This window comes from Ailuropoda melanoleuca, chromosome 4 (assembly GCF_002007445.2).
Source record: "Ailuropoda melanoleuca isolate Jingjing chromosome 4, ASM200744v2, whole genome shotgun sequence".
NCBI classification, from domain to species: domain Eukaryota; kingdom Metazoa; phylum Chordata; class Mammalia; order Carnivora; family Ursidae; genus Ailuropoda; species Ailuropoda melanoleuca.
This window is the reverse complement of record NC_048221.1, coordinates 67,275,021-67,301,366: the sequence shown is the minus strand read 5'-3', so window position 1 is coordinate 67,301,366 and position 26,346 is coordinate 67,275,021. Positions and strand designations below refer to the sequence as shown.

At 37.1% G+C, this 26,346-nt stretch overlaps 1 protein-coding gene across 3 annotated transcripts in view; it reads left to right on the top strand.

Annotated features, from left to right (window-relative positions):
* Positions 1 to 26,346, top strand: part of EIF5B (eukaryotic translation initiation factor 5B) — an 87,434-nt gene that overhangs the window by 12,826 nt on the left and 48,262 nt on the right. For 2 of the 3 annotated variants that reach the window (XM_034658998.1, XM_034658997.1), the window contains exons 1-4: positions 22,328 to 22,383; positions 24,267 to 24,392; positions 24,494 to 24,578; positions 25,216 to 25,885. In XM_034658998.1, coding sequence (XP_034514889.1) covers positions 22,343 to 22,383; positions 24,267 to 24,392; positions 24,494 to 24,578; positions 25,216 to 25,885 — 922 coding nt within the window. In that variant the 5' untranslated portion in view covers positions 22,328 to 22,342. Of the gene's footprint in view, positions 1 to 22,327; positions 22,384 to 24,266; positions 24,393 to 24,493; positions 24,579 to 25,215; positions 25,886 to 26,346 lie in introns of those variants that run through there. The other variant, XM_002919955.4, reaches the window with a different exon arrangement.

The following is a 26,346-nucleotide window of genomic DNA, read 5'->3' as shown; positions in this document are numbered from 1 at the left end:
TTTTTTAAAGATTTTATTTATTTATTTGACAGAGAGCCAGCCAGCAAGAGAGGGAACACGCAGGGGGAGTGGGAGAGGAAGAAGCAGGCTCCCAGCGGAGCAGGGAGCCCGATGTGGGGCTCGATCCCAGGACCTGGGATTGTGCCCTGAGCTGAAGGTAGACCCTTAATGACTGAGCCACCCAGGTGCCCCCCATTTTAGTTTTGATTTGCATTTCCCTGGTTACTATTGATGAACATCTTTTTTCTTTTATGTGTTCACTAGCAATTTGTATGTCTTGTTTGGACAAATTCTATGTCAGTCCTTTACTCATTTTTAAGTTGTATTTTTAAGGTTGAGTTTTAAGAATTCTTTGTCTCTTCTGGATACTTTTCTCAGATACATGATTTGTACATATTTTCCTCCATTATATGGATTGTTATCCATTGTGTTGATAGTGTCCTTTTTACAAAAAAATTAATTTTGATGAAATCTAACTTTCCTTTTTTTTTTTTGTCACGTTGCTTGTAGTTTTGCTCTGGTAGCTAAGAGTCTATTGCCAAGTCCAAGGTCATGATGATTCACCTGTATGTTTTCTTCTTAAGAATTCTATTGTTTTAGCTCTGACATTTAGGCCTTTAACCCATTTTGAGTCCATTTTTGTGTATGAGGTGAGTTAGGGGTTTAATTTCTTTTATATGTGAATATCTAGTTCCAGCACCATTTGTTGAAGAGACTGTTGCATTCACTCTTAATTGGTGTTGGCACTGCTGTCAAGTCCATTGACCATGGATGAATGGATTTATTTCTGGAATTTTTATTCCTTTGGTCTTGTTGAGCCTTATGCCAGTACCAACTTGTTTTGATTACAGCAGTGTAAATTTGCTTAAATGAAAAATTTCAAACACATAGAATAGTAGAATAGTTTAAGGAACCCACATGCACTCAGCTTCAAATATTACAGATTGATGGATGACTTTGTTTCATCTATATTCTACCTACTCTTTTCTTTCCTCATTTTTTAAAAAGATTTTATTATTTTAGAGAGAGAGTGCGCATGTGCATGCACCTGAGTAGGGGGAGAGGCAGAGGGAGAGGGACAACCAAACTCTGTGCTGAGCGTTGGTCACCATCCCACAATCCTGAGCTCATAACCTGAGTCGAAATCAAGAGTTGATGCTTAACCAACTGAGCCACCTTCACCCCTTTCCTCATCATTTTGAAACAACCTCAGACATTTGCATATATTTCAGGAGATTACCTAATCAGTTATAAGAAAGATTTTACATCTTAAATTTTAAATAGTGGTGCATTTCCATTCATTTGGAAAATTCTCATACAGTTGAGTCTTTGTTCAGGTAAATGAAATGTCATTGCACTTTTCTCTCAGTGGGAGTTTTTAACTGAATTTGTTTCAGAAAATTCAACTTGGAAGTTCTGTCATCAAAATTCAGTAGTTGTTGCAGTAGTAGCACAGTTTTGTTAAGCTGCTGTGATGAACCTTCCTTCCCTATTGTATGAAATTGGTAGTTGCCATTCCAGAATGCAGTTTTTCTTTATTTAATACTATTAAGAATGTGTTACATTTCCTGGTCATTGTTCGTTGTAGAAGGTAGGGAGGTGAATTGGGGAAAAAAAAGAAGGAGTTTTCTCAAAGAATCTTACATTTTAATACAGCAAATAGGCTTATGTACAGATAATACAGTGAGGAGATAGAGAATGTGAAGTTTAGTTTAGGGGAGTGCCACCCTTCAGATTGCAAATTTGCCCCCCCAAATTATTATGTATATTTCAAATTCCTTTCTAATTAAAACTGCCCTCAGAGCAGGCCAGATTGGAGGGAACAAGAGCGTGCTGTATATTTTGTCTTGAATACCAGGGTCAATGACAAAGAATATCCAAGATCTTCATTTGCTTCTCAGTTGCCTAATAATTCTGTAGACAGGTGCAGCCAGACCATTCTACTGATGGTGTTGTTCGGCAAGTTGGTTGTTGAGAAGTACCCTCTCCTAGTAGTATTTCCCTGCGTAAAAATTTTGTTAATATCTATTTGGTTATGCTGGGTACTAACTAGAGTATATTAGGTGGAAATAATAATTTTTAACAGTGTTTAAAGGAACAGACTTGTACAGAACACAAAGACTACAAGATCACTTTATTTGAGAGAGAGAGAGAGAGTGAGAGAGCATGCACACAAGCAGGGGGAGTGGCAGAGGGAGAAAGCAGGCTCCCTGCTAAGCAGGGAGCCTGATATGGGGTCTCGGTCTCGATTCCAGGACCCCGGGATCGTGACCTGAGCTGAACGCAGTTGCTCAACCGACTGTGCCACCCAGGCGCCCCTGCAAGTTCACTTTCAGTGAGTGCCGAATGTGCTAAATTTGAGCAATTATTTTAGATCATAAATTGTCTCCTTTCTTAAGATACTGATTCAGAATATTGGCCTAAATTATCAATGATATCTATATATATCTGCAGGCATAATAGTAGGGATAAACTTGTATTATGCAAGTATGAGACCCAAAATACTCATATCAAATAGTAAGAGCTATAATATTTTTAAAGTTCAGATTTGCTGCTTTGACATGAAAGATGATACCGTTGTGTTGTTGATTCTAAAGCAGTGCTTCTCAAACTTTAATGTGCATGTGATTTCACTTGTGGATCTTGTTAAAAAGGAGATTTTGATCCATTAAGTCTGGGGTGAGACCTGAGATTTTGCATTTCTAAGAAGGTGATATTGATGCTGTTTATCCCGGAGTATTTCTTTAAGTAGTAGATCTAAGTTGACCATTCTATTGTGAATATATTGCCTCCTATCATGGCCTTCTTTGAGTTTAGCAAGGGCTCAATTTTTCTAATGAGTTTTTCAGTTCGAACTGATGATTTTAAGCTTTGTATTATAGCACCTTCTGTTGGCAAAATGTTTACATATTAAGTCTGCTCCCAAAGTTTATCAAGTGGAGGTTTGTAAACAAAAGCTTGGATTGATATTCTGTGAGAGTACAGAATGATAAGTTGGCCATCCGTATGGTTCATGGCATGTTTATCTTAAATCTTTATTATCAAATTGAAATTAAAAACAGATAAAACAAGTTACTGGAGAGAAATTTTCGACTTCTGAAATCACCCACAACCATGGATCTCAATCCTCATCTGCACCCCCCTCACCCCCATGGAGGGTATTCACTCCAGTTTGAAAAAAATGCCTTGGACTGATTTTATAGTTAGACACATTGGAATCGATAATATGTATGAACTTAGATTATGTGTATTTGGGGGTCTGCAAGATGATGCTTGTGCTTGTTCTTGTGCTGTCACTTTAACACATCAGGTGTTTAGATAGTGATGAATTAGGCTGAATTTTGTGGAAGGTAGTAAGATACCTTCTGTTTGCATTGCATTGTACAATGAAGGCAGCAGTATGGTTTCATATACCTTTTAAAGGTGTCAAAACTTAGTTCAGAAGGAAATTATCAGCTGGCAGGGCTTTATTTTTTTTCTTCCCCAAGGTATGAATAGGTAACTCTGAATTAATGGGTTGTAGTATATAAGATAGAACTCCATTGAGGGAGTAGGAGTGAGTGCTTTTGGGAGTTGCTGGTTGGGCCAATGATGGAAGCTAGTGAGGAGCAATGACTATTGGGCTTTTCCTCCTTTTCTTTTTCTCTTTGCATATGTAACTGTTGATGATCAAGGAGTGCTGGGTAAGAAGAGATGGAGACTGGAGAAATGCTAAAAGGCATCCTATGGATAGGTCAGGACTGGGTTTCTCTGCTTCCCTTACTGCTACTAGCACTGGTAGGATAGAGTTAGGAGTAAAGAATGGGATTCCTCCTTCTGCTTTTCCTCTTGCTATTGTTAAGAGTTGGGGAGAGGGGCGCCTGGGTGGCTCAGTCGTTAAGCAACTGCCTTTGGCTCAGGGCGTGATCCTGGCATTCTGGGATCGAGCCCTGCGTCAGGCTCCTCCCCTGGGAGCCTGCCTCTTTCTCTCCCACTCCCCCTGCTTGTGTTCCCTCTCTCGCTGGCTGTCTCTCTGTCAAATAAATAAAATCTTAAAAAAAAAAAAAAGTTGGGGAGATGAGGGGCACCTGGATGGTTTAGTCGGTTAAGAGTCAGGCTCTTGATTTTGGCCCAGGTCATGATCTCAGGGTCCTGGGATCAAGCCCAGAGTTGGGTTCCATGCTCATTGCATAGTCTGCTTCAAATTCTCCCTTCTCCCTGCCTCCCCCCCGCCCCCGCCACCCGCTCATGCCCTCTCTCTCTCTCAAATAAAGAAATAAAATCTTAAAAAATAAATGCGTTGGGGATCAGAAACTGAAGTAAAGTGAAAAGGGGTAGCAACAAGGTTATGTGTGACTGTTCCTTCTCTCAGCATTTCTCTCAGTGCTTTGAGATTATGGTTAATTTACAGTTTTCAACTTGGGGACGAGTAGAGAGGAAGAAGTGTTGTGTTTGGGATTTTATATCTTTCCATTGATGTGCTTTCCATTTCTATAGGCCTTGGTATTGATTAGCAAGAGAAAGAATATATAGGTGCTCCAATTATTTTTGCATTGTAACAAGTCATTCCAAATTTAGTGGCTTAAAATAGTAAAAATCATTATCTCCTGGTTCTGAGGATTGACCAGACTCTCTTAGGTGGGTCTCACTTGGGCTCTCTCATGTGGTTGCAGATAAATGGTAGCTGTGAGGGAGTCCTCTTAAAACTTTTCTCACTTGGCACTTCACTGACTTCTGGTGGATGATGGTAGTAACTCTTGGTTGGGACTTCAGCTGGAACATCTGTTTTTGATCTCTGTGTAGTCTGGACATCCTCATTAGCTTGGCAGTGAATATCTCAAAAGTCAGGAAGTAGATACTGCCAGGAAAAGGCATGGGCCCAGGAACTATAGCATCATTTCTGCCATAGTCTGTTGATCATTCACATAGCCCCATGTTAAAGTGAAGGTGACAGACCTCCATCTCTCAGTGTCCAAGAAATTTTGAACTAGGTTGTAAAACATCCATAGTGGGTAGAGAGGCACTGGAGAAGAGGGCTCAGTAGGAGAAAGTCTTAGGAAGCTTGAAGATTATGAATTGTGGAATAGTTTGGCAAGAGTTGCATTTTCTATATTCTTGCCTAACTTTACATTAGACTTTTCAATGGAAAATGCCTGTCATTATTAAATTTGCCAAATTTGGACTTGAGATTTGCACATACGATTAATTTTCCTTTTACTTTTTTCCAGTAAACTTCTTTTGGGTAGTGTTTTGTGTCTTTAAGAGGCTTTATTATATTGATCTCAAAATGTAGTATGTTTTAGTTTTATATTTGATTTTTATTCCAAAAAGTTAAATACCAAAGTTGAGTATATGCCTGCATACACAGATAATAAAGAAATAGCATGTTTTAAAATATTTATTTTAGAGAAAGGGAGAAAGAGTGAGTGAGCATCAGCAAGAGGGGCAGAGGGAGAAGGAGATAGAATCTCAAGCAGATTCTGTGCTGAGCGCAGAGCCCAGTGCCAGGATCCATCTCAGAACCCTGAGATCATGATACTAAGATCATGACCTGAGCTAGTTTAACTGCCTGAGACACCCACGCTCCCCAAGAAATACAATGTTTTTAAAAGATTCCTTTATAGTAATATCATTTTATTTACACATTAATCACATTAATAGAAATTAAGGTATTAGAAAATGTTATAGATTTATTCTTTTCATAACTTATAAAAATGGGTAAATGATATATATTTATATTAGGTTTATATGCTTTTAACCATAATTGTTTAAACTGATAAATGCACTCTGTAACTTCTCAGCTGTTTTTATAGCATTACTAGAAATTAAAATTAACACTTCTTTTGAGGTATAGTTGGCATAAGATTCACAAATTTCAAGGGTGCAGTTGATAAGTTTTGATAAATGTATACAGTTGTGCATCCTTCGCCATAGTCATGATATAGAATATTTCCATTAGCCCAGAAAGTTCCTTTATGACCCTTTGTAGGCATTATTTTTTCCCTAGAACTGGCTTTTGGCCAGAAATCACTGTAGTTTTTTGGTTTTGTTTTATTTTTTCTTTCTTTCTTTTTTCCTTTCTTTTCTTTCTTGCCATAGTTTTCCCTTTTCCAGAAATTCATAAAAGTAGAATCAGAGTATATAGCTTTTATTGGATGGCTGAGTTTCACTTAACATACTTCTGAGATTATCCATGTTGGTATATGTAACATTAATTCTTTTGTCATTGAATAGTAGTGCAGTATGTGGCTAGATGACAATTTGTTTATAAATTATCTGGTAGATGGATTTTTGGATTATTTCCAGCTTCTTATGATTGTGAATAAAGCTGCTATAAACATTTGAGTACCAGTCTTTGTGTGGACATATGTTTTCATTTCTCTTAGGTAAATACCTAGGAGTGGGATTGCTGGGTCATATGGTAAGTGTGTATGTTCAACTTTAAGACACTGCCAAACTGTCTCTTCCAAAGTGGCTGTGCCATTTTTACATTCCCTCTTGGGATGTGTTCCAGTTGCTCCACATCCTCTCTCAACACTTGGTATTTTCAGTCTCTTTTTAGTCATGTTGGTGGCTGTGTAGTGGCATCTCATTGTGGCTTTAATTTACATTTTCTTATGTTAGTGATGTTGACCTTCTTGTTATGTGTTAATTTGCCATTCTTGAATCTCATTTGGTTAAGTGTTTATTCAAATCATTCACTCATTTAAAAAATTACATTGTTTAATGTTGGATTGTAGGAGTTTTTTAAATATACTACAGACAAATCCTTCATCAGGTATATGCTTTGCCAAAAATTTTTTTTCTTAATCTGGCTTGCCTTTTTCTTTGACACTGGCTGTTCAAATGAAACTTTTAAGATAATTGTAGATTCACATGCAGTTGTAAAAAAATAACACAGAGAGGTCTTTATACCTTTTACCAGTTTCCTCACTATGGTAACATCTTCCAGAACTATACAGTACCACAACTTGGATATTGACAATGATACAATTCATCGACCATATTCAGATTGCTCAGTTTCATTTGTGTTTATGTTTAGTGCTATATAGTATTATCACCTGTGTAGATTTGTGTATTCACTACCACAGTCAAAGTACCAAACATCACTGGATCCCTCATGTTGTTCATGTGTAACCGTATTCATCTCCTTCTTGTGCACCTCCCTTTCCTTGCCTAACTGCTGGTAACCTTGAATCTGTTCCACATTTGTAAAATTTTTTCTTTTCAAAATGTTGCATAAATGGAATCGTGTATGTATGTATGTAACCTTTGGGAAATGGCTTCTCTCCAGTCAGCCTAATTCTCTTGTAATAAATCCAAGTTGTTGCATGTATTGATAGTTCTTTACATTTTATTGCTTAATAGTATTTCATGGAATGGGGATGAATCGCAGTTTATTTAATCATTTACCCATTAAAGCACATGTGGGTTGTTTTTGGTTTTTTGCTATTGCAAATGAAGCCACTACAAACATTTATGTACAAGTTTCTGCATGAGATAAATTTTCATTGCTCAGGGATAAATGTGCAAGAGTGCAGTTGCTGGGTCATATGGTAAGTACATTTTTAGTTTTACAAGAACATGACAGACAATTTTTCAGAGTAGCTATATATCAGTTTACATTTCTACCAGCAGTGTGTGCGTGATTCACATCCCGTACATCCTCACCAAGATTGGTTATTATCACTACTTTTTGTCAGGAGGGTATTCTGATTGGTGTGTAGCGATATTCTGTTGTGACTTCAGTTTGCATTTCCCAAATGCCTAATGATGTGGAACATCCTTTATTTGCTATATGTAAATGTTCTTCGGTGAAGTGTCTTTTCATGAATTTGTCCATTTTCTAATTTACATTATTGGAATTTTTACTGTTGAGTTTTTAGAGTTATGTATGTATTTTAGATACCAGTCCTTTTCTAGGTTGTGGCTTGCAAATATTTTCTCCCTCTCTCTGGCTTGTTTTCTCATTCTCTTCAGATGGTCTTTTGCATAACCAAAGTTTTTTATTTTGATGAAGTCCAGTTTATTTTGGAAGTCTTAAAAACTGCTTATTGCTAGATTGCAAAGATTTTGTTTTGTTTTGTTTTTTTTCCCCCTAAAAGTTACACTTTTATATTTTACATTTAGGTCTGTCATATATCTTGAGTTCATTTTTGTATAAGTAATGAGATTGGAGTTCAATTTTTTTGTATGAGTAGATGTTCATTTGCTCCAGCATCATTTGTTGGAAAGGGTATTGTTCCTTCTTCAATTGCTTTTTCCACCTTTTTCAGAAATCAGTTGGCCATACTTCTGTGGGGGCTAATTTGAGATTCCTTCTTCTGTTCTGTTGACATTTGTGTCTGTATGTCTGCCAGAACCACAGTCTTGGTTATTCTAGTGATATATTTAGTTTTAAAATCGGCTGAAGTTATTTTATATTTTAGTCATTTTCTAAAATGTTTTAGCTCTTCTAATGTTGGGTTTTTTGTGTTTTGTTTTCCATATGAATTTTAGAGTAGTGTTGTGTATATTGGCTATGTCCCAAAAAACTTGAGGGAGTTTTTATTGGAATTGTGTAAACTTGAATGTCATTTTGGGGGAGAATTGATATCTTACTGTGTTGAATCTCCTAGTTCATGAACATGGTATATCTCTCCGTTATAGTAAGCCTGTATTGAATTTCTTTCATCCACATTTTGTGATTTTCAGCATACAAATTCTATACATGTTAGATTTATAGCAAAGTATTTTCTTTGAAGTGATTGTAAATGATTGTCATTTTTCCTTGGACTCATCTTTGAGAAGATTTCAACATATCACTGATACCAACCTTGATCATTTGGCTGTATTTGTCAGGCTTTTACATTGTTAAGTTACCCTTTACTGAAAAGTGATATAGCAGTGGAGCACAAAATCAGAACTTTTAGAAGTCTGCTCTGGTGAGGGATGTCCCTGCCTGAAAGGTGCTCAGGTGGCAACACAGGGAGGAATCCTAGATGGGACAGTGTGGTCTCAGCATCCCTGGGGGCACAGGAAGACCAGGGTGCCTGAGTGTGGCAGAGTTCCCAGGCATCGGCGTAGGGAAGCTGGCTGCAATCAGCAAGCCCAGGAGTGGCCTCTCACCTCCAGGTTGCCATATACCATGAAATGTGGCCCCATTGGCCAACTACCCATGAGCAGGGTCCCAGCGAGAGGCAGAACCGCAGCGAGACACCACCCACCCACCCAGGAGTGCCACAGGTATGCACCGCAGGAGTCTGCCAAGTTTGGAGACTTGAAACAGGTTCAGGTGCCTAAGATAGAAATGCTCAGTCATAGGCTGGGTGAGCACAGAGTGCGGACAGAGTCCAGGGAGACAGGAGTGATTGACTGTTTTTCCCTGAGGGCACACTGAGGAATGGGGCCCAGAGCTCTTGGCTTTGGGACTGGAGATTAGGAGGCTGTCATTTTCATTCTGAAAAAGTGGCACAGAAAGCCTTCAGGGAACAAAAGCCACGTGGAACGACCTGGAGCTGCTTGCTTTGCCTGGCCTCCTGGCAAGGGTGGTGCACTTCTGCCCTGGGCAAAGCCACCTGAGAATCAGGGACTGCAACAGTCCCTTCGTCCAGAAGATCAGCAAGAACATCCAGCTAAGAGGAAGTTTACGGATCACAGAGAACTGCAAAACTCCAGCACTAGGGCAAATTAGTATATAGAATTCATGGTTCCCCCCCCATGATTCTTTAATCTTGCAACTTTAATTTTTTTCTCTTTCCTTTTTCAACCAATTTCTTATTTTATCAACTCTTTTTAAAAAATCTTTAATTTTTATTTTTACAATTACATTCTATCCTTTCATTGTATTTAATTTTATTTTTGTATGTATATAAGGTTTTTTTTCTTTACAATTTTGGAATGCAGTTTATTCTAACAGACCAAAATACACCCAGAATCTGGTGTATGGCTTGGTTCTCTTCACCTGTCTGGTCATATTCTCTTTTTTTCTTTCTCATCTTTTGTTTGTCTTGTTTAACTTTCTTTTCTTTCTTTCTTTTTTTTTTTTTTTAAGATTTTATTTATTTGACACAGAGAGAGACAGCCAGCGAGAGAGGGAACACAAGCAGGGGGAGCAGGGGGAGTGGGAGAGGAAGAGGCAGGCTCCCAGCAGAGAAGCCTGATGCAGGGCTCGAGCCTGGAACAACGGAATCACGCCCTGAGCCAAAGGCAGACGCTTAATGACTGAGCCACCCAGGCGCCCCTGTCTTGCTTAACTTTCATCTTTACAGTTACATTCTATCCTTTCAATGTATTTAATTTTATTTTTGTGTATTGTTTACAATTTTGAGATGTAGTTTCTTCTAACAAACCTACCAAAATACACTCAGGTTATAGTGTATTGCTCTGTTCTGTCCACCTGCTTGTAGTCTTTTTTTTTTTCTTATAATTTTCATTTTTATAGTTACATTCTGTCTTTTCATAGTATTTAACTTTATTTTTGTACATGTATGAGTTTTTCTTTCTTTACAATTTTGGGATCTGGTTTTTTAATAAACAGACCAAAGTACACACAGGGTCAAGTGTACTGCTCTGTTCAGTTCACTGGTCTGATTATATTCTTTTTCTTTTTTTCTTTAAAAATATATTTTTTTTGTTTTAGTTCTCTTCTGTTTTGATTAGTGTATATCTGGGGTCGTTGTTGCCATTTTAGTATTTTGTTCTCTCATTCATCTATTCTCTCTGGGCAGAATGACAAGACAGAAAAACTCACCTCAAAAAAGATAACAAGAGGGATGCCTAGGTAGCTCAGTCAGGCATCTGCCTTCGGCTCAGGTCATGGTCCCAGGGTCCTGGGATTGAGTCACACATCAGGCTCCTTGCTCAGTGGGGAACCTGCTTCTCCCTCTACCTGCAAATCCCTCTGCTTGTGCTCTCACTTTCTCCCTCTCAAATAAATAAAATCTTAAAAAATAAAAAGAACAAGAGGCAGTACCGATTGCCAGGGACTTAATTAGTATGGATAGAAGTAAGATGTCTGAACTAGAATTGAGAATAAAATTGTATAGATACTAGGTGGGCTTGAAAAAAGCATAGAGGACACTAGAGTATCCCTTTCTGGAGAAATAAAAAAACTAAAATCTAATCAAGTCGAAATCAAAAAGACTATTAATGAGATGCAATTAAAAATGGAGGCTCTAACTGCTAGAATAAATGAGGCAGAAGAGAGAATTAGTGATCTGGAGGACAAAATGATGGAGAATAAAGAAGCTGAGAAAAAGAGGTAAACAACTACTGGATCACAGGGGGAGAATTTGAGAGATAAGTGATATCATAAAGTGAAACAATATTAGAATAATTGGGATCCCAGAAGAGGGGGGGCAGAAGGTACATTGGAGCAAATTATAGTGGGCAATTTACGTAATCTGTGGAAGGAAACAGACATTCAAGTCCAGCAGGCACAGAGAACCCACCTCAAAATCAATAAAAATAGGTCAACACCTCAACATAAAATAGTGAAGCTTGCAAATCTCAGAGACAGACAGAATCCTGAAAGCAGCTTGGGACAAAGAGGTCTGTAACTTACAAGGGTAGAAACATTAGACTGGCAGCAGACCTGTCCACAGATGCCTGGCAGGCCAGAAGGGACTGCCATGATATATTCAGGGTGCTGAATGAGAAAAATATGCATCCAAGAATACTTTATCCATCTAGAATGTCATTCAGAATAGGAGAGAGAAAAAGCTTCCAGGACAAACAAACTAAAAGAATTTGTGATCACTAAACCAGCCCTGCAAGAAATATTAAAAGGGGTCCTATAAGCAAAGGGAGAGCCCAAAAGTAACAGACCAGAAATGAACAGAGACAATATACAGAAGCAGTGACTTTACAGGTAATACAATGGCATTAAATTCATGTCTTTCAGTAGTTACTCTGAATGTAAATGGGCTAAATGTCCCAATCATAAGACACAGGGTATCAGATTGGGTTAAAGAGCAAGACCCATTGATATGCTGTCTGCAAGAGACTCATTTTAGACCCCAAAACACCTCCAGATTGAAAGTGAGGGAGTGGAAAGCCATTTATCATGCTAATGGACATCAAAAGAAAGCTGTGGTGGCAATCCTTATATCAGACAAATTAGATTTTAAGCCAAAGACTCAAATGAGAGACGAGGAAAGACCTATATCATAATTAGAGGTGTATCCAACAAGAAGATCTAACATTTGTAAATATTTACACCCCTTACGTGGGAGCAGCCAATTAGAGAAACCAATTAATAATAAAATTAAACACACTGATAATAAGGGGACTTTAACACCCCACTCACTGCAGCAGACAGATCTTCCAAGCAGAAGATCAGCAAGGAAACAAGGGCTTTGAATGACACGCTGGACCGAATGGACTTCATGGTATATTCAGAACATTACATTCTAAAGCAGCAGAATGCACATTGTTTTCGAGTGCGCATGGAACATTCTCCAGAATAGATCACATACTGGTCATAAATCAGGTCTCAACCACTACCAAAAGACTGGGATCATTCCCTGCATATTTTCTGAACACAACACTTTGAAACTGGAACTCAGTCACAAGAGGAAATTTGGCAAGAACTCAAATACATGGAGGCTAAAGAGTATCCTCCTAAAGAATGAATGGGTCAACCTGGAAATTAAAAAAATTTAAAAATTAATGGAAACAAATGAAAATGAAAACACAACTGTTCGTAACCTTTGGGATGCAGCAAAGGTGGTCCTAAAAGGGAAGTACATAGCAGCAGTACAAACTTTCCTCAAGAAACAAGAAAGGTCTTAAATACACAGCTTAACCTTACACCTGATGGAGCTGGCGAAGGAACAGTGAATAAAGCCTAAACACAGCAGGAGAAGAGAATAAAGATGAGAGCAGAAATAAAAAAAACCAAAACAGAACAGATGAACAAAACTAGGAGCTGGTTCTTTGAAAGAATTAATAATATTGATAATCTGGCCAGACGTATCAAAAAGAAAAGAGAAAGGAACCAAATAAATCATGAATGAAAGAGGAGAGATCACAACTAACACCGAAGAAATACAATCATAAGAACATATTATGAGCAACTATGTGCCGACAAACTAGGCAATCTGGAAGAAATGGATGCGTTTCTAGAGACATATAAACTACCAAAATTGAAACAAAAGTAGAAAACCCGAACAGACTCGTAACCAGCAAAAGGATATAGAAGCAGTAATCAAAAATCTCCCAACATACAATAGTCCAGGGCCGGATGGCTTCCCAGGGGAATTCTACCAAACATTTAAAGAATAATGCCTGTTCTGAAGCTGTTTCAAGAAATAGAAATGGAAAGAAAACTTCCAAACTCCTTCTATAAGGCCTGTATTACCTTGATCCCAAAACCAGACAAAGACCCCACCGAAAAGGAGAATTACAGTCCAATATTCTGTTAAACATGGATGGAAAAATTGTCACCAAGATACTAGCCAATAGGATCCAACAGTACATTAAAAGGATTATTCACCTCGACCAAATGGGATTTATTCCTGGGCTGCAAGAATGGTTCAGTATCCGCAAATCTCAAATAAAAGAAAGGACAAGAACCATATGATCCTCTCAACAGATAGAGAAAAAGCATTTGACAAAGTACAGTGTCTTGATTAAAACTCTTCACAGTGTAGGGATAGAGGGAACATACCTCAATATCTTAAAAACCATCTATGAAAAGCCCACAGCGAATATCATTCTCAGTGGGGAAAAACAGCTTTTCCCCTAACGTCAGGAATGTGGCAGGGATGTCCACTCGGACCACTGTTGTTCAATGTAATACTAGAAGTCCTAGGCTCAGCAATCAGACAACAACAACAACAACAACAAAAAAGCGTCTGAATCGGCGAAGAAGTCAAACTCTTACTATTCACAGCTGTCATGATATTCTATGTGGAAAACCCAAAAGACGCTCCCCACCACTTGGTAGAACTAAAGCAGGAGTTCAGCAATGTGGCAGGATATAAAATCAACACACACAAATCCGTTGTATTTCTATTCACTAACAATGAGACAGGAGAAAGAGAAGATAAGGAGTCGATCCCATTTACAATTGCACCCAAACCTTAAGGTACCTAGGAATAAACCTAACCAAAGAGGCAAAGGATCTGTACTCAGAAGACTATAGAACAGTCCTGAAAGAAATTGATGAAGACACAAAGAAATGTAAAAACATTCCATGCTCATGGATTTGAAGAACAAATATTGTTAAAATGTCTGTGGTACCTAGAGCAATCTATTACTATTCAATCCCTATCTCCTTGTTTTAATTTGCATTTCCATAATGACAAATGATGAGCATTTTATCTTTTTTTTTTTTGCCCTTTATCAAGTGTTAAGATCTTTATTCATATTTTGAGTTCTTTTTTTTATTGAGTTTTAAAAGTTTTTTCCCATATTTTGGATACAAGTACTTCAGCCAATAGTGTTTTGCAAATACAAGCCTACTTCAGAGATGCTGCGCATTTGGTTCTAGACCACTGCAATAAAGCGTATCAGATCAGTTTTCTGGTTTCCTAGTGCATATGAAAATTATGTTTATAGTATATTATAGCTTATTGTGTGCAGGGGCGCCTGGGTGGCACAGCGGTTAAGCGTCTGCCTTTGGCTCAGGGCGTGATCCCAGCGTTATGGGATCGAGCCCCACATCAGGCTCCTCCGCTAGGAGCCTGCCTCTTCCTCTCCCATTCCCCCTGCTTGTGTTCCCTCTCTCACTAGCTGTCTCTTTCTCTGTCAGATATATAAATAAAATCTTTAAAAAAAAATTTAGTTTATTGTGTGCAAAAAATAGCATTATGTCTAAAAGGATGTAATATGTTAACTTAAACATACTTTATTGCTAGAAAATGCTTGCCATCATCTGAACTTCCAGCAATTCATAATTTTGTTTTTGTAGTAGTCTTGCCTTGATGTCAGTGGCTGCTGATTCATCACATTGGTTGGTAGTTTTTGAAGTTTGGGGTAACTGTGGCAGTTTCTTAGAAGAAGACAGCTATAAAGTTTGTCGATTGATTCTTTCATGAATGAGTGTTCTGTGGCTGCTGCAGTGCTGTTCGATAGCATATTTTTACTCAACAGAACTTTCAAAATTGTTACAAACCCTGTTGCTGTTTTATCAATTGAGTTTATGTAATACTCGGAATCCTTCATTGTCATTTCAACAGTCTTCACAGCTTCTTCAGGAGTAAATTCCATCTCAAGAAATCATTTTTTTCTTTTCTTTTTTCTTTTTTTTTTTAGGTTTTATTTATTTATTTGACGGACAGCCAGCGAGAGAGGGAACACAAGCAGGGGGAGTGGGAGAGGAAGAAGCAGGCTTCCCAGCGGAGCAGGGAGCCCGTTGCGGGGCTTGATCCTAGGACCCTGGGATCATGCCCTGAGCTGAAGGCAGATGCTTAACACTGAGCCACCCAAGAAATCATTTCTTTGCTCATCTGTAAGAAGCAACTCCATCTGTTAAAGGTTTTATCATGAGATTGCAGCATTTCAGTTTTATCTTCAGGTTCCACTTCTAATTCCAGTTCTCTTTTTATACCACATCTGCAGTTATGTTCTGTACTGAGGTCTTGAACCCCTCAAAGTAATCCATGAGGACTGGAATCAACTTCTTCCAAATTCCTGTTACTATTGATATATTTGATCCCTCCATGTGAACGGTCAACAGTTTTTTGTCACCTAGAATAGTGAATACTTTCCAGGTTTTCAGTTTTCTTGCTTTGATCCATCAGAGGAGTCGCTATCTATGGCAGCTATAGCCTAACAAAATGTTTTGCTTACATAATGAGACTTGGTAAGCCAGAATTACTCTGATCCATGAGCTGCTGTGAAATTTGTGTATGGCATCTTCTGTTGTAAAGCTGATTTGTCTACACTGAAAACCTTTTGTTTAGTGTAGCCACCTTCAGTAATGATCTGAGCTAGATCTTCTGGATGACTTTCCACAGTTTTTACATCAGCACTTGCTGCTTCACCCTGTACTTTGATGTTATGGAGATGGCTTCTTTCCTTAAACCTCATGAGCCAGCCTCTGCTGGTTCATCTCACCTCTCTCAGCCTTTGTAGGATGGAAGAGAGTTAGGGCCTTCTTGATTAGTCTTTGGCTTAAGGGAATATTGTGGCTGGTTCGATCTTCTTTCCAGGTCACTAAAACTTTTCTCTGTTTTAGTGATATGATGGTTTCACTTTTTTTTTTTTTTTAAATCATTTGTGTATTCACTGGAGAAGCCCTTTTGTTTAAGATCTTATCCTTTGCATTCACCACTTGGCTTACCGTTTGGTACAGGGGGCCTAATTTTCAGCCTGTCTCGGCTTTCAACATACCATTTTCACTGAACTTAATCATTTCTGGCTTTTTTTTTTTTTTTTAAGATTTTATTTATTTGACAGAGAGAGACAGCTAGTGAGAGAGGGAACACAAGCAGGGGGAGTGGAAGAGGAAGAAGCAGGCTCCCAGCGGAGGAGCCTGATGCAGGGCTCAATCCCAGAACGCTGGGATCACGCCGTGAGCCAAAGGCAGACGCTTAACGACTGAGCCATCCAGGCGCCCCCATTTCTAGCTTTTGATTTAAAGTGAGAGCTGTGTAACTCTTCCTTGCACACTTAAGAGGCCAATATAGGGTTATCAGTGGGCTTAATTTCAATATTGGTTGTCTCAGAATAGGGAGTCCCAAGGAGAGGGAGATAGATATATATAGGAACCGTCTGAACACACACAACATTTATTAAGTTTGCTGTCTTATGTGGGTGTGATTTGTGGTGTCTCAAAGCAATTACAATAGTGACATCAAAGATCACTGATCACAGATCACTATAACATAAAATAATAATTAAAAGTTTGAAATATTATGATATTTACCAAAATGTGACACACAGGCACAGTATGAGCAAGTGCTATTGGAAAAATACTCCAGGCAGGCTTGCCATAATCCTCCAATTTGTAGAGTATCCATGGGCTTGTATTTTCTCTTTCTCTTATTTTGTGGTTTGTGTTTTCATTTTCTTATCAGTATCCATTTAAGCAGAAGTTTTAAATTTTAGTAAAGTGTAAATTTATTATTTTTTTCTCATATGAGTTCTGCTTTTGATTTTTGTTTTATCTTAAACCTCATTGCCTCACCCAAGGTCAACAGATTTTCCATCTTTTTTTACTGCGTTGTCTTGATAGTAAGCTTTATAGTAAATCTTGAGATAGGGTAAAGTCCTCCAACTTTGTTCTTCAGTATTGTGTTGATTGTTTAGTCTTTTACTTTCCCATTTAATGTGTCAAATCAGTTTGTTGATATTTGCAAAGTGGTTGAATCTGTAGATTATGTGGGAAGAATTGACAACTATATTATCTTCCAGTTCATGATCATGGAACATTTTTCTGTTGTTTAGGTCTTGATCTCTATTTCTTGTTTGCTGAGTATTTTTAGGTTTCATAAAACTTATTTTGTGTGGCAGTTAATATTATCATAGGTTTGTTTGATTTTTTTTCCATAGCCTGTTGATGTGGTTGATAACATTGCTTTTATGTATATTAAACCCAGCCTTGCATTCCTGAAGTAAATTCCTTTGGTTGTGGTATGTAATCTTTTTTATATGTGGCTGGATTTGGTTTGATAGTATTTTTTTGAGAATACTTGTATATGCAAGTATTTGTATATACAAATAATCGTCTGTACCTTTCTTATGTCTGTCTAGTTTTGTTATCTGGATAATATTAGTCTCACTGTTCTTTCCTTTCTCCCTCCCTCCTTCCCCCTCCCCCTCCTCTCTTTCTCAAAAGAGTTTGTGAAGGATTGAATTCTTTTTTTTTTAAAATTCTGTTTATTTATTTGATAGCACACACAAGCAGGGGGAGTGGCAGGCAGAGGGAGAAATAGGTTCCCCACCCATCAAGGAGCCTGATGTGGGACTCGATCCCAGGACCTGGGACCATGACCTGAGCCGAAGGCAGATGCTTAATGCCCCTGAAGTTAATTCTTTAAATGTATCATAGAATTCATCAGTGAAGCCACCTGGGTCTGGGCTTTTCTTAGTGGGAAACTTTTAGATTAATGACAGTTGTTTGTTAAAGATGTATTCAGATTTTCTACTTTTTGAATCAGTTGTAGTAGTTTGTCTAGGAATTCGTCCGTTTCACCTAAGTCATTGACTCTGTTGGTATATAGTTGTTCACAGTATTTCTTGTATTCAAATCTTGCATATCTGAAATAAATTCCAGTTGGTCGTAGTGTATAATTCATTTTATACATCGTTGGATTCAACTTGCTAATACTTTTTTTGAGGATTTTTACATCTTTGTTTAAGAGTGATACTGTAGTTTTTCCTTATACTGTTTTTGGTTTTGGTATTGGGGTAATTCTGGCTTCACAGAATGAGTTAGGAAGACTCTGCTTTTATTTTCTAGGGCTTGTGGAGAAATGGTATAATTTTTTCCTTAAATGCTATAATTCAGTAAAATTACTTGGGCCTAATGCTTTCTTTTGGAAGGTTACAAATTAGTGATTCAGTGCGTTTACTAGATACAGGCCTTTAAGGATGAAGTAGGGGATGGTATTATAGCTGTACATCAAAAGCATAAAAAAAATACTCTGAACAACTCCATACACATGAATTTGATAACTTCGATGAAATGGATTAACTTCTCAAACTATTGAAACTCACCAAGGTGAAATAGCCAGTTTGAAGAGACTGATGCCTGTTAAGGAAATTGAATTTGTAATTTAAAATGTCCTGAAAAATAAATCTTTACTGGAGATTTCTACCATATGTTTAAAGAAGAATTAACACCAAGTCTATATAATCATTTTTGGAAAACGGGAGAGGAGACCCTTCCAGATGTTTTTATGAAACTAGTATTACCCTGATTTCAAAGCCATTCGAAAGTGGTGTGCACAGAAAAGTACAAGTTGATATCCTCATAAATCTAGATTGCAGAAGTTGCTAATGAAATATTAACAAATAGAATTGAGTACAACTACATCTTGGCATTATATGAAAAGAAATACACACCATGACCAAATGGAGTGAATTCAGGTAATGTCAGATTGGTTCATCATTCAGAAACCAGTCATTGTAATACACCCCGTTAACAGGTTAAAGAAGGAAAATTATTTATGATTACACCAGTTGATGCAGAAAATGTAAAAAAAAAATTTGTTTTTATTTGATACAGAAAGCTTTTGACAAAAATACGTCACCCATTCATAATAAAACTCAGAAAACTAGAAATAGAGGGAAACTTCTTCAGTTTGAAAAGGATATCTACAAAATACCTGCAGGTGACATATTTGGAGGTGAAAAACTCTTTTAAGTTTCCTCTGAGATTGGGAACAAGGCAAGGATGTTCGCTTTCACTACTGGTGTTAACATAGCACTAATTGTAGCCAGTGCAATAAAGAAAGTAAAGAAATAAAGAAATACAGATCAGAAAGGAATAAAACTGTTCTTATATGCAAATGACATGTTTCTGGAAAGTCTCAGTCCATTTTAAAACTCTTAGAACGAATAAATGAGTTCAACAAGGTTGTAGTATACCAGATCAACATAAAGATCTAATCATATTTTTGTACTTTAGTAATGAGTATGTAGAAACTGAATTTTAAAATCTCCAGTTATTTAAAAAACACTAGTTTTGTGAAAATTTCAAAACACTGTTGGAAGAAATCAGTGATCTAAATAAATGGAGAAACATATTTTCTTCCAGTCTATGAATATAACATAATGAAGATGTTCTTTTCAAATCTTTGTATATAAATAACACAATTTCTATTAAAATTCTAGCAAGACTTTTTCATAGATACATACAAGATTATTCTAAAATATATTTGAAAAGTCAAAGTTAAGAATAGATAAAACAGTTCTCATAATGAATAATAAAGGGAGGGAATAATTCCACTTGATTTCAGAACTTACTATATAGCTCCATTAATCATGATTGTTAATGTCAGAGGGAGAGATACATAAATCAGAACAGAATAAAGGACTCAGGAATAGCCCTACACAAGTACAGCTAAGTGATTTTTGACAAAAGTGCAAAAGCAGTTCAGTGTAGGACCGATACTTTAAAATGTTGCTGGAGCAGCTGAGTATAGGTTTAAAAAAAAAAAATTTAAAATGGATCATAGATTTAAACATAAAACATTAAAGCACACAACTGTCATAACAGGTTTTATTTTCAAGACCTAGGGCATGGTGAAATGTTCTTAGTTATGACACCAAAAGCATGATTCATAAAATTTTAATGAAGAGTATCTCATGAAAATTAAAATTTTTTGCTTTGATAAAAACCCTGTTAAAAAATGAGCTGCAGACTAGAAGAAAATACATATAAACCGTCTTCAGCCAGTGCCTCAGAACATAAAAAGAGTTCTCAAAACTCAACATTCAATCAATCCAGTTATAAAATGGGCAAAAGATACGAACGGACATTTCACTGAATAGTACATATGAATGGCAAATAAACGCACGAAAAAATGTTTAATTACCCTAGCCTTTAAGGAAATGCAAATGAAAACTATGATGAGATATCACCACATATCTATTAGAGTATCTTAAAGGAACAGTAGCCATAATCAAATACTGACTGGGATATGGGGGAAAATGGACATTTCCATACATTGTTGGTGTGAAAATTAAATGGTAAACTCACTTTAGAAATTAGTTTGGCTGTTTCTCAAAAATCTACACATAACTTTTTAATAGCTTTATTTTTTAAGGCCATTAAATTATAACATTTTTGGGGCGCCTGGGTGGTACAGCGGTTAAGCATCTGCCTTCGGCTCAGGGCGTGATCCTGGCGTTATGGGATCGAGCCCCACATCAGGCTCCTCTGCTATGAGCCTGCTTCTTCCTCTCCCATTCTCCCTGCTTGTGTTCCCTCTCTCACTGGCTGTCTCTATCTCTGTCAAATAAATAATTAAAAAAATCTTTAAAAAAAATAAACAAAAAAAATTATAACATTTTTATTGTTTTGATGGAGGAGTGTGGCCTGTGAAAACATGAGTATGATAGAAAATTGCTTTTTATTTCTGTAAGTCGGTGGTAAGTTTAGAATAAAGGATTGGGGGCTGTCACAGGAAATAGTAATAGGAATGTTACAGCTTAGTTAAGGGGAAAAGTAAGTGGTTTGCCAAAATACATACTTATAGAAAAATACTTTTATAGCATCCTTAAAGGTTTTAAAACTTTTCTTATCAGCATGACTGGATTTTAGATTTGATACTTTGGTTTATTGAAATCTTAAAGCTGTAGTTTGTAATGGGTAGGTATAGGAGTAGCACTGAAAATGTAGGTATAAAGGTTCAGCTGATACTGTATGTGTGTCACTTTTATGTCCTGTCATTGTAATATGGTTGACTTTTTAGGACCTCTTCCTGAGTCTGGGGCACGAACTTCAGTACATATTAAAGGAACACTTTAGAAACCATTGTGGTTAAGACTTAAGTTCTGTTGTGTATCACTGATATATTTTGTAGGTATGTTTGAATTTTTCAGACAATTTCAGAAACTTGATGATTTCCCATTTTTAAGGAAGGCAGCCCAATTCTGGTGTCAGATTTGGGCATGAGTTCCTGGAATGTTATTTTCTAGCCTTTTGTAAACTGTTTTATCATCTTTAAGCTTAATTTCATAGAGTTGTTATGAGGAGTAAATGATATATAGTACATCTAGCGGTTGATCAACACAATGCTTTGACATATGATAAGCACTCAAAAACTGTCAGTCTTTTATTACTAGCCAGAAGAAGCCTTTCAGACTCAACAGCATACAAAGGTAGTCCTATATACCATTATCCTGGAGATGTTTGTTTCAGTAGTATTTATCATAGAGCTAAATGAAACCAAATGACTGCTCTGGAAATACGCGAGTCACAAGCTATTCTGATGAGATGAATATAGTTCAGGTGAGGGCTGGCAGATTTTTGTAGGTGAGGTGCCAAACTTCAGTCATTAACCGTTTTACCATCACCCTGTTTTTAGAAGCTTCTGTGGTATGAAATATTGGCAGAGGTGCCTTTGGAGATATTGCTGGTTGATGCTTGGCCAGGCTTAGGTTTCTGTTACTCAATGAGACCTAAGGATGCTTCTTGATTCTTTCCCATCTATTTACAACACATCGAGTTGGTCACTTAAGTGCTGCTGATTGATCCCCTCACTATGTATCTTTTTTTTTTTTTTAAAGATTTTATTTTTATTTATTTGACAGAGATAGAGACAGCTAGCGAAAGAGGGAACACAAGCAGGGGAGTGGGAGAGGAAGAAGCAGGCTCCCAGCAGAGGAGCCTGACGTGGGGCTCGATCCCGCAACGCCGGGATCACGCCCTGAGCCGAAGGCAGATGCTTAACCGCTGAGCCACCCAGGCGCCCCAGCCCTCACTATGTATCTTACATCATCTTGCCTGCCACTGCTGCAAGTCAGGTGTTCATTTTTTCTTATTGTAAATAACTATAAAAGCTCCCTAACTGGTCTTCCTACTTCCTACCTAGTTGGGGTTCTAGTCTGCCACTCATACCAGAGGTAGCTTTCTAAAATGCAAATTCGGTTTTGTAAGCAGAGTTAAGAGTTTATTACTGTGGAATCAGAACTTCTGGGTTCAAATCTCATCTCTGCCTTGTGTCATCCTGGGTGAATTCTCCATGCCTTGGTTTCTGTATTTATTAGAAAGAAGGATGACTACTCAAATTGGGCCCACAGTCACTTGGAAAGATTGCTAAAAATACCCTGTCTAGCTCCCACCCTGTTACTGGGTCCTTTAATCTTGGGTTGGGTCAAGAAATCCATAACTTATGAAAAACATCTCAGTTTGTTCAGATACCCTTTTATGAGTCTTCTTAAGACTGTCATCTACTTCGTCTTTAGGTTTTTGTACTTGGGTCTGATACGATATGCATACCTGCTTGTCCAGCTCCTTCAGTACTTGGTTCCAGGTTTGTGCCTCTGCCAGGAAGTGTCTGACTTTCTGATTGTGGATTTCATGCTTCAGGAAGTCCTCTCCATTGCAGCAGTTCAGTGTTCTATAATCTTCCTCAAATACACTGTCTAAAATATAGGACAAAAGGAATTGTTTCAGTTCTGTACAACTATTATAAAAGCATAAATTCCTTCACTTCTTGGCATTTGGCATTTTGTAATTCCTGGCTTATTGATTTGCTGTCTGTCTCTTCTAAGATCCTTGAGAATAAATTTTATATCCTCAGTGTCTTATTAATCTTAAAATTTTATTTATCATAGAGCTGAAAGTTATTCTCAAGAAATTTTCTTTACTGAAATGAAGCATCTTTATAACAAGGTGTGCAAAGTGGGAGGTCATGTTGCACCAAATTTTTTTTTTTTAAGATTTTATTTATTTATTTGTCAGGGAGAGCGCACAAGCAGGGGCAGCAGCAGGCAGAGGGAGAAGCAGGCTCCCTGCTAAGTAAGGAGCCCAATTCAAGACTTGATCCCAGGACTCTGGGATCATGACCTGAGCCAAAGGCAGATGCTTAACTGACTGAGCCACCCAGATGTCTCGAAGTCTTTGTTTTCTTATTGTATCATTTATTTGGATTCATCTGCCTTTCATATTTGTACCTCTCAGACTGACCTCCTTGGTTTTATGTAGTTTTTAACTGGAACTTACTTTGATTTCTTCCAATATTTGTAGGTGAGGACATTGTAGGGTAGAGCCAGAAATGAAACCAAGAATGTAAAAGATTATGAGCAGATTTGGTTCTGGGTTTTGGTTGTTTTATGTGTTTTATTTAGTAAATCATTCCTAATTCATTTAGATTTGGTTGTGTGGTCATGTTTTGCCCAAGGCATTCAGACTTTGTGCATCTTACTTTTCCTCTTGGCAAAATGAGGTAATAGATGAGATGGTTTCTAAAGTTCCTTCCAGCTCTAAAATTTCTATTCCAAGAAAAATGAATAGCTGTTCAAATATTTAGGTGTAACTATTAATAATAAAGTAATAAGGCTGTTTTATCTTTTAAGCTTTCTCCATTTTATAAATAATTTGTTTCAGGCACACATCAAAAAACTTTGGTATCAATAAAAGTTAATTTCCTTCTCTTGTTACCTAGATTTTCCTGGAGCTGTTCATTATAGTTTTGTCTGATTTGAGTGTAACTTTATTGAAACAGATGCAGGGAGGCTGATCAGTAGATATAACTCAAGTGTTGTCATGAAAGAGCTTGCCAAATGATTTTTCTCAACGGGCTGCTAATACATGAGAAAAGTCAATATATTTAAAAAAAGTCTGTTAATATGGTAGATTATTTTGCTCTCGAGTAACATTTAGATCTTCTTTGTTTTTACTTAAGTGCCAAGGATGACATTGATCTCGATGCCTTGGCTGCAGAAATAGAAGGAGCTGGTGCTGCCAAAGAACAGGAACCTCAAAAGTCAAAGGGGAAAAAGAAAAAGGATAAAAGAAAGCCAGACTTTGAGTAAGTATATTTCAAATACATTTGATTCTTATTAGCTTTGGTACTAGATTGACTTACTAAGCTAATTCAGTGCCTCAGAATATATTTTAATCCTTTTCTAGTGAAGACGATATCCTGAAAGAACTGGAAGAGTTGTCTTGGGAAGCTCAAGGCATCAAAGCTGACAGAGAAAGTGCTGCAGTAAAGGTGAAAAACAGACCATTGTTACCTGTTCTGTGTCCTAGTGCCAGTTTCGGGGAGCTGCTTGTGGAGGCTTTTGAACAGTGTGAATATGTTAGTTAAAAATTTCTATAAATTCTGATGCCAAAGAGGGAAAACAATTTTTAGGAAAGAAATAATGTGTTTTAAAATGTTTCACAGATATAAAAACATTTTATTTGGGAATTTAAAGGTATTTTGTGGTATGTTGCCTATTCATAAAATTGGTACATTTGGAGATAGAACATTTCCCATCTCCAGTTTCTGTGTTCTTTCTTTTTCATTCTTTGAATTTGGATAGCCTCAAAGTAATGGGAAAGTGATAGGCATATTTTTTCTTTCAATTTCCCCATGGCCTCTGTATGCCATTTGAGAAGGTAGTGAATGTGAACTGATGATTAGTACTTGCTTCAGAGCACCTGGATTCTGAAATTTACAGTGAATGTGAAATGTGCCTGAGGCCTAGGCTAACTTCTAGTACTTAGTTTTATAATCTTATAAAGAGGACCTTATTTTGAAGTTATTTTGAGAATTTTTTCTGTGTGTACTTAGTAAAATACATGATTGAGGAATCTGTTTTTTAAAAAAGTAACTGTTAAAATTTTTAACAATCAAAATTTTTTAGCCAACAGAAAATAATGAAGAAGAATCCACCACAAAACAAGATAAAAAAAAGAAAGGACAGAAAGGCAAAAAACAAAGTTTTGATGATAATGATAGTGAAGAATGGGAAGATAAAGATTCAAAGTCAAAAAAGACTGCAAAGCCAAAAGTGGAAATGTACTCTGGGAGTGATGATGATGCTGATGACTTTAATAAACTTTCTAAAAAAGCTAAAGGGAAAGCTCAGAAATCAAATAAAAAGGGGGATGGGTCAGAAGAAGAGGATAACAGTAAAAGAGTTAAAGAGCGTTCCAGAGTAAATTCTTCAGGTGAAAGTGGTGATGAATCAGATGAATTTTTGCAGTCTAGAAAAGGACAGAAAAAAAATCAAAAAAATAAGCCAGGTCCTAATGTGGAGAGTGGGAATGAAGATGACGACTCCTCCTTCAAAATTAAGACAGTGGCCCAAAAGAAGGCAGAAAAGAAAGAACGCGAAAGAAAAAAGCGAGATGAAGAAAAAGCAAAACTGCGGAAGCTGAAAGAAAAAGAAGAGCTAGAGACTGGGAAAAGGGATCAGAGTAAACAATCTCAAAAGAAATCTGAAGAAGAAGCTGTAAAATCCAAAGTGACCCTTGATATTGGAGCAGTCCCTACCTCTGAAGAGAAAGGAGAGACTCCCACAGCTGCCGAAGGTTGGTAATATTATCAAGGAAGGGGCTGAAGGCTTAGATTGATAGTCTAAGTTTTGCCCCAAAATCATATTGGTTTTTGCTCCTGGTTATACAGGAACTTAAGTTGTAAGAAGAGGACTTGTAAAAATTATATCTAAGTACTTTTGATTTTCATTGTTAAATATAAAGTATAAAATATCTTTAAAATGGTTTGTGTAGAGACTAGAATTTTTAAAGAATTTCACTGTGAAAACAGTTTTGCTGCTGATAAAGACTGGAAGTTGTCTAATGATAAATGTATTCCTTTTGATATCTGTGTCAGATAATAACAGTTCTTTCCTATTTAAAAAAACTTTATTTTTGTAAATACTTTCCTTTTTTTAAAAACCCAATTCAATCTATGAAATAGAAAAGTAAAAACATGCTAAAATTAACATCTTTTAAGCAACAGTGAGCCAAGTTTTTGTGCCAGAACCAATTAA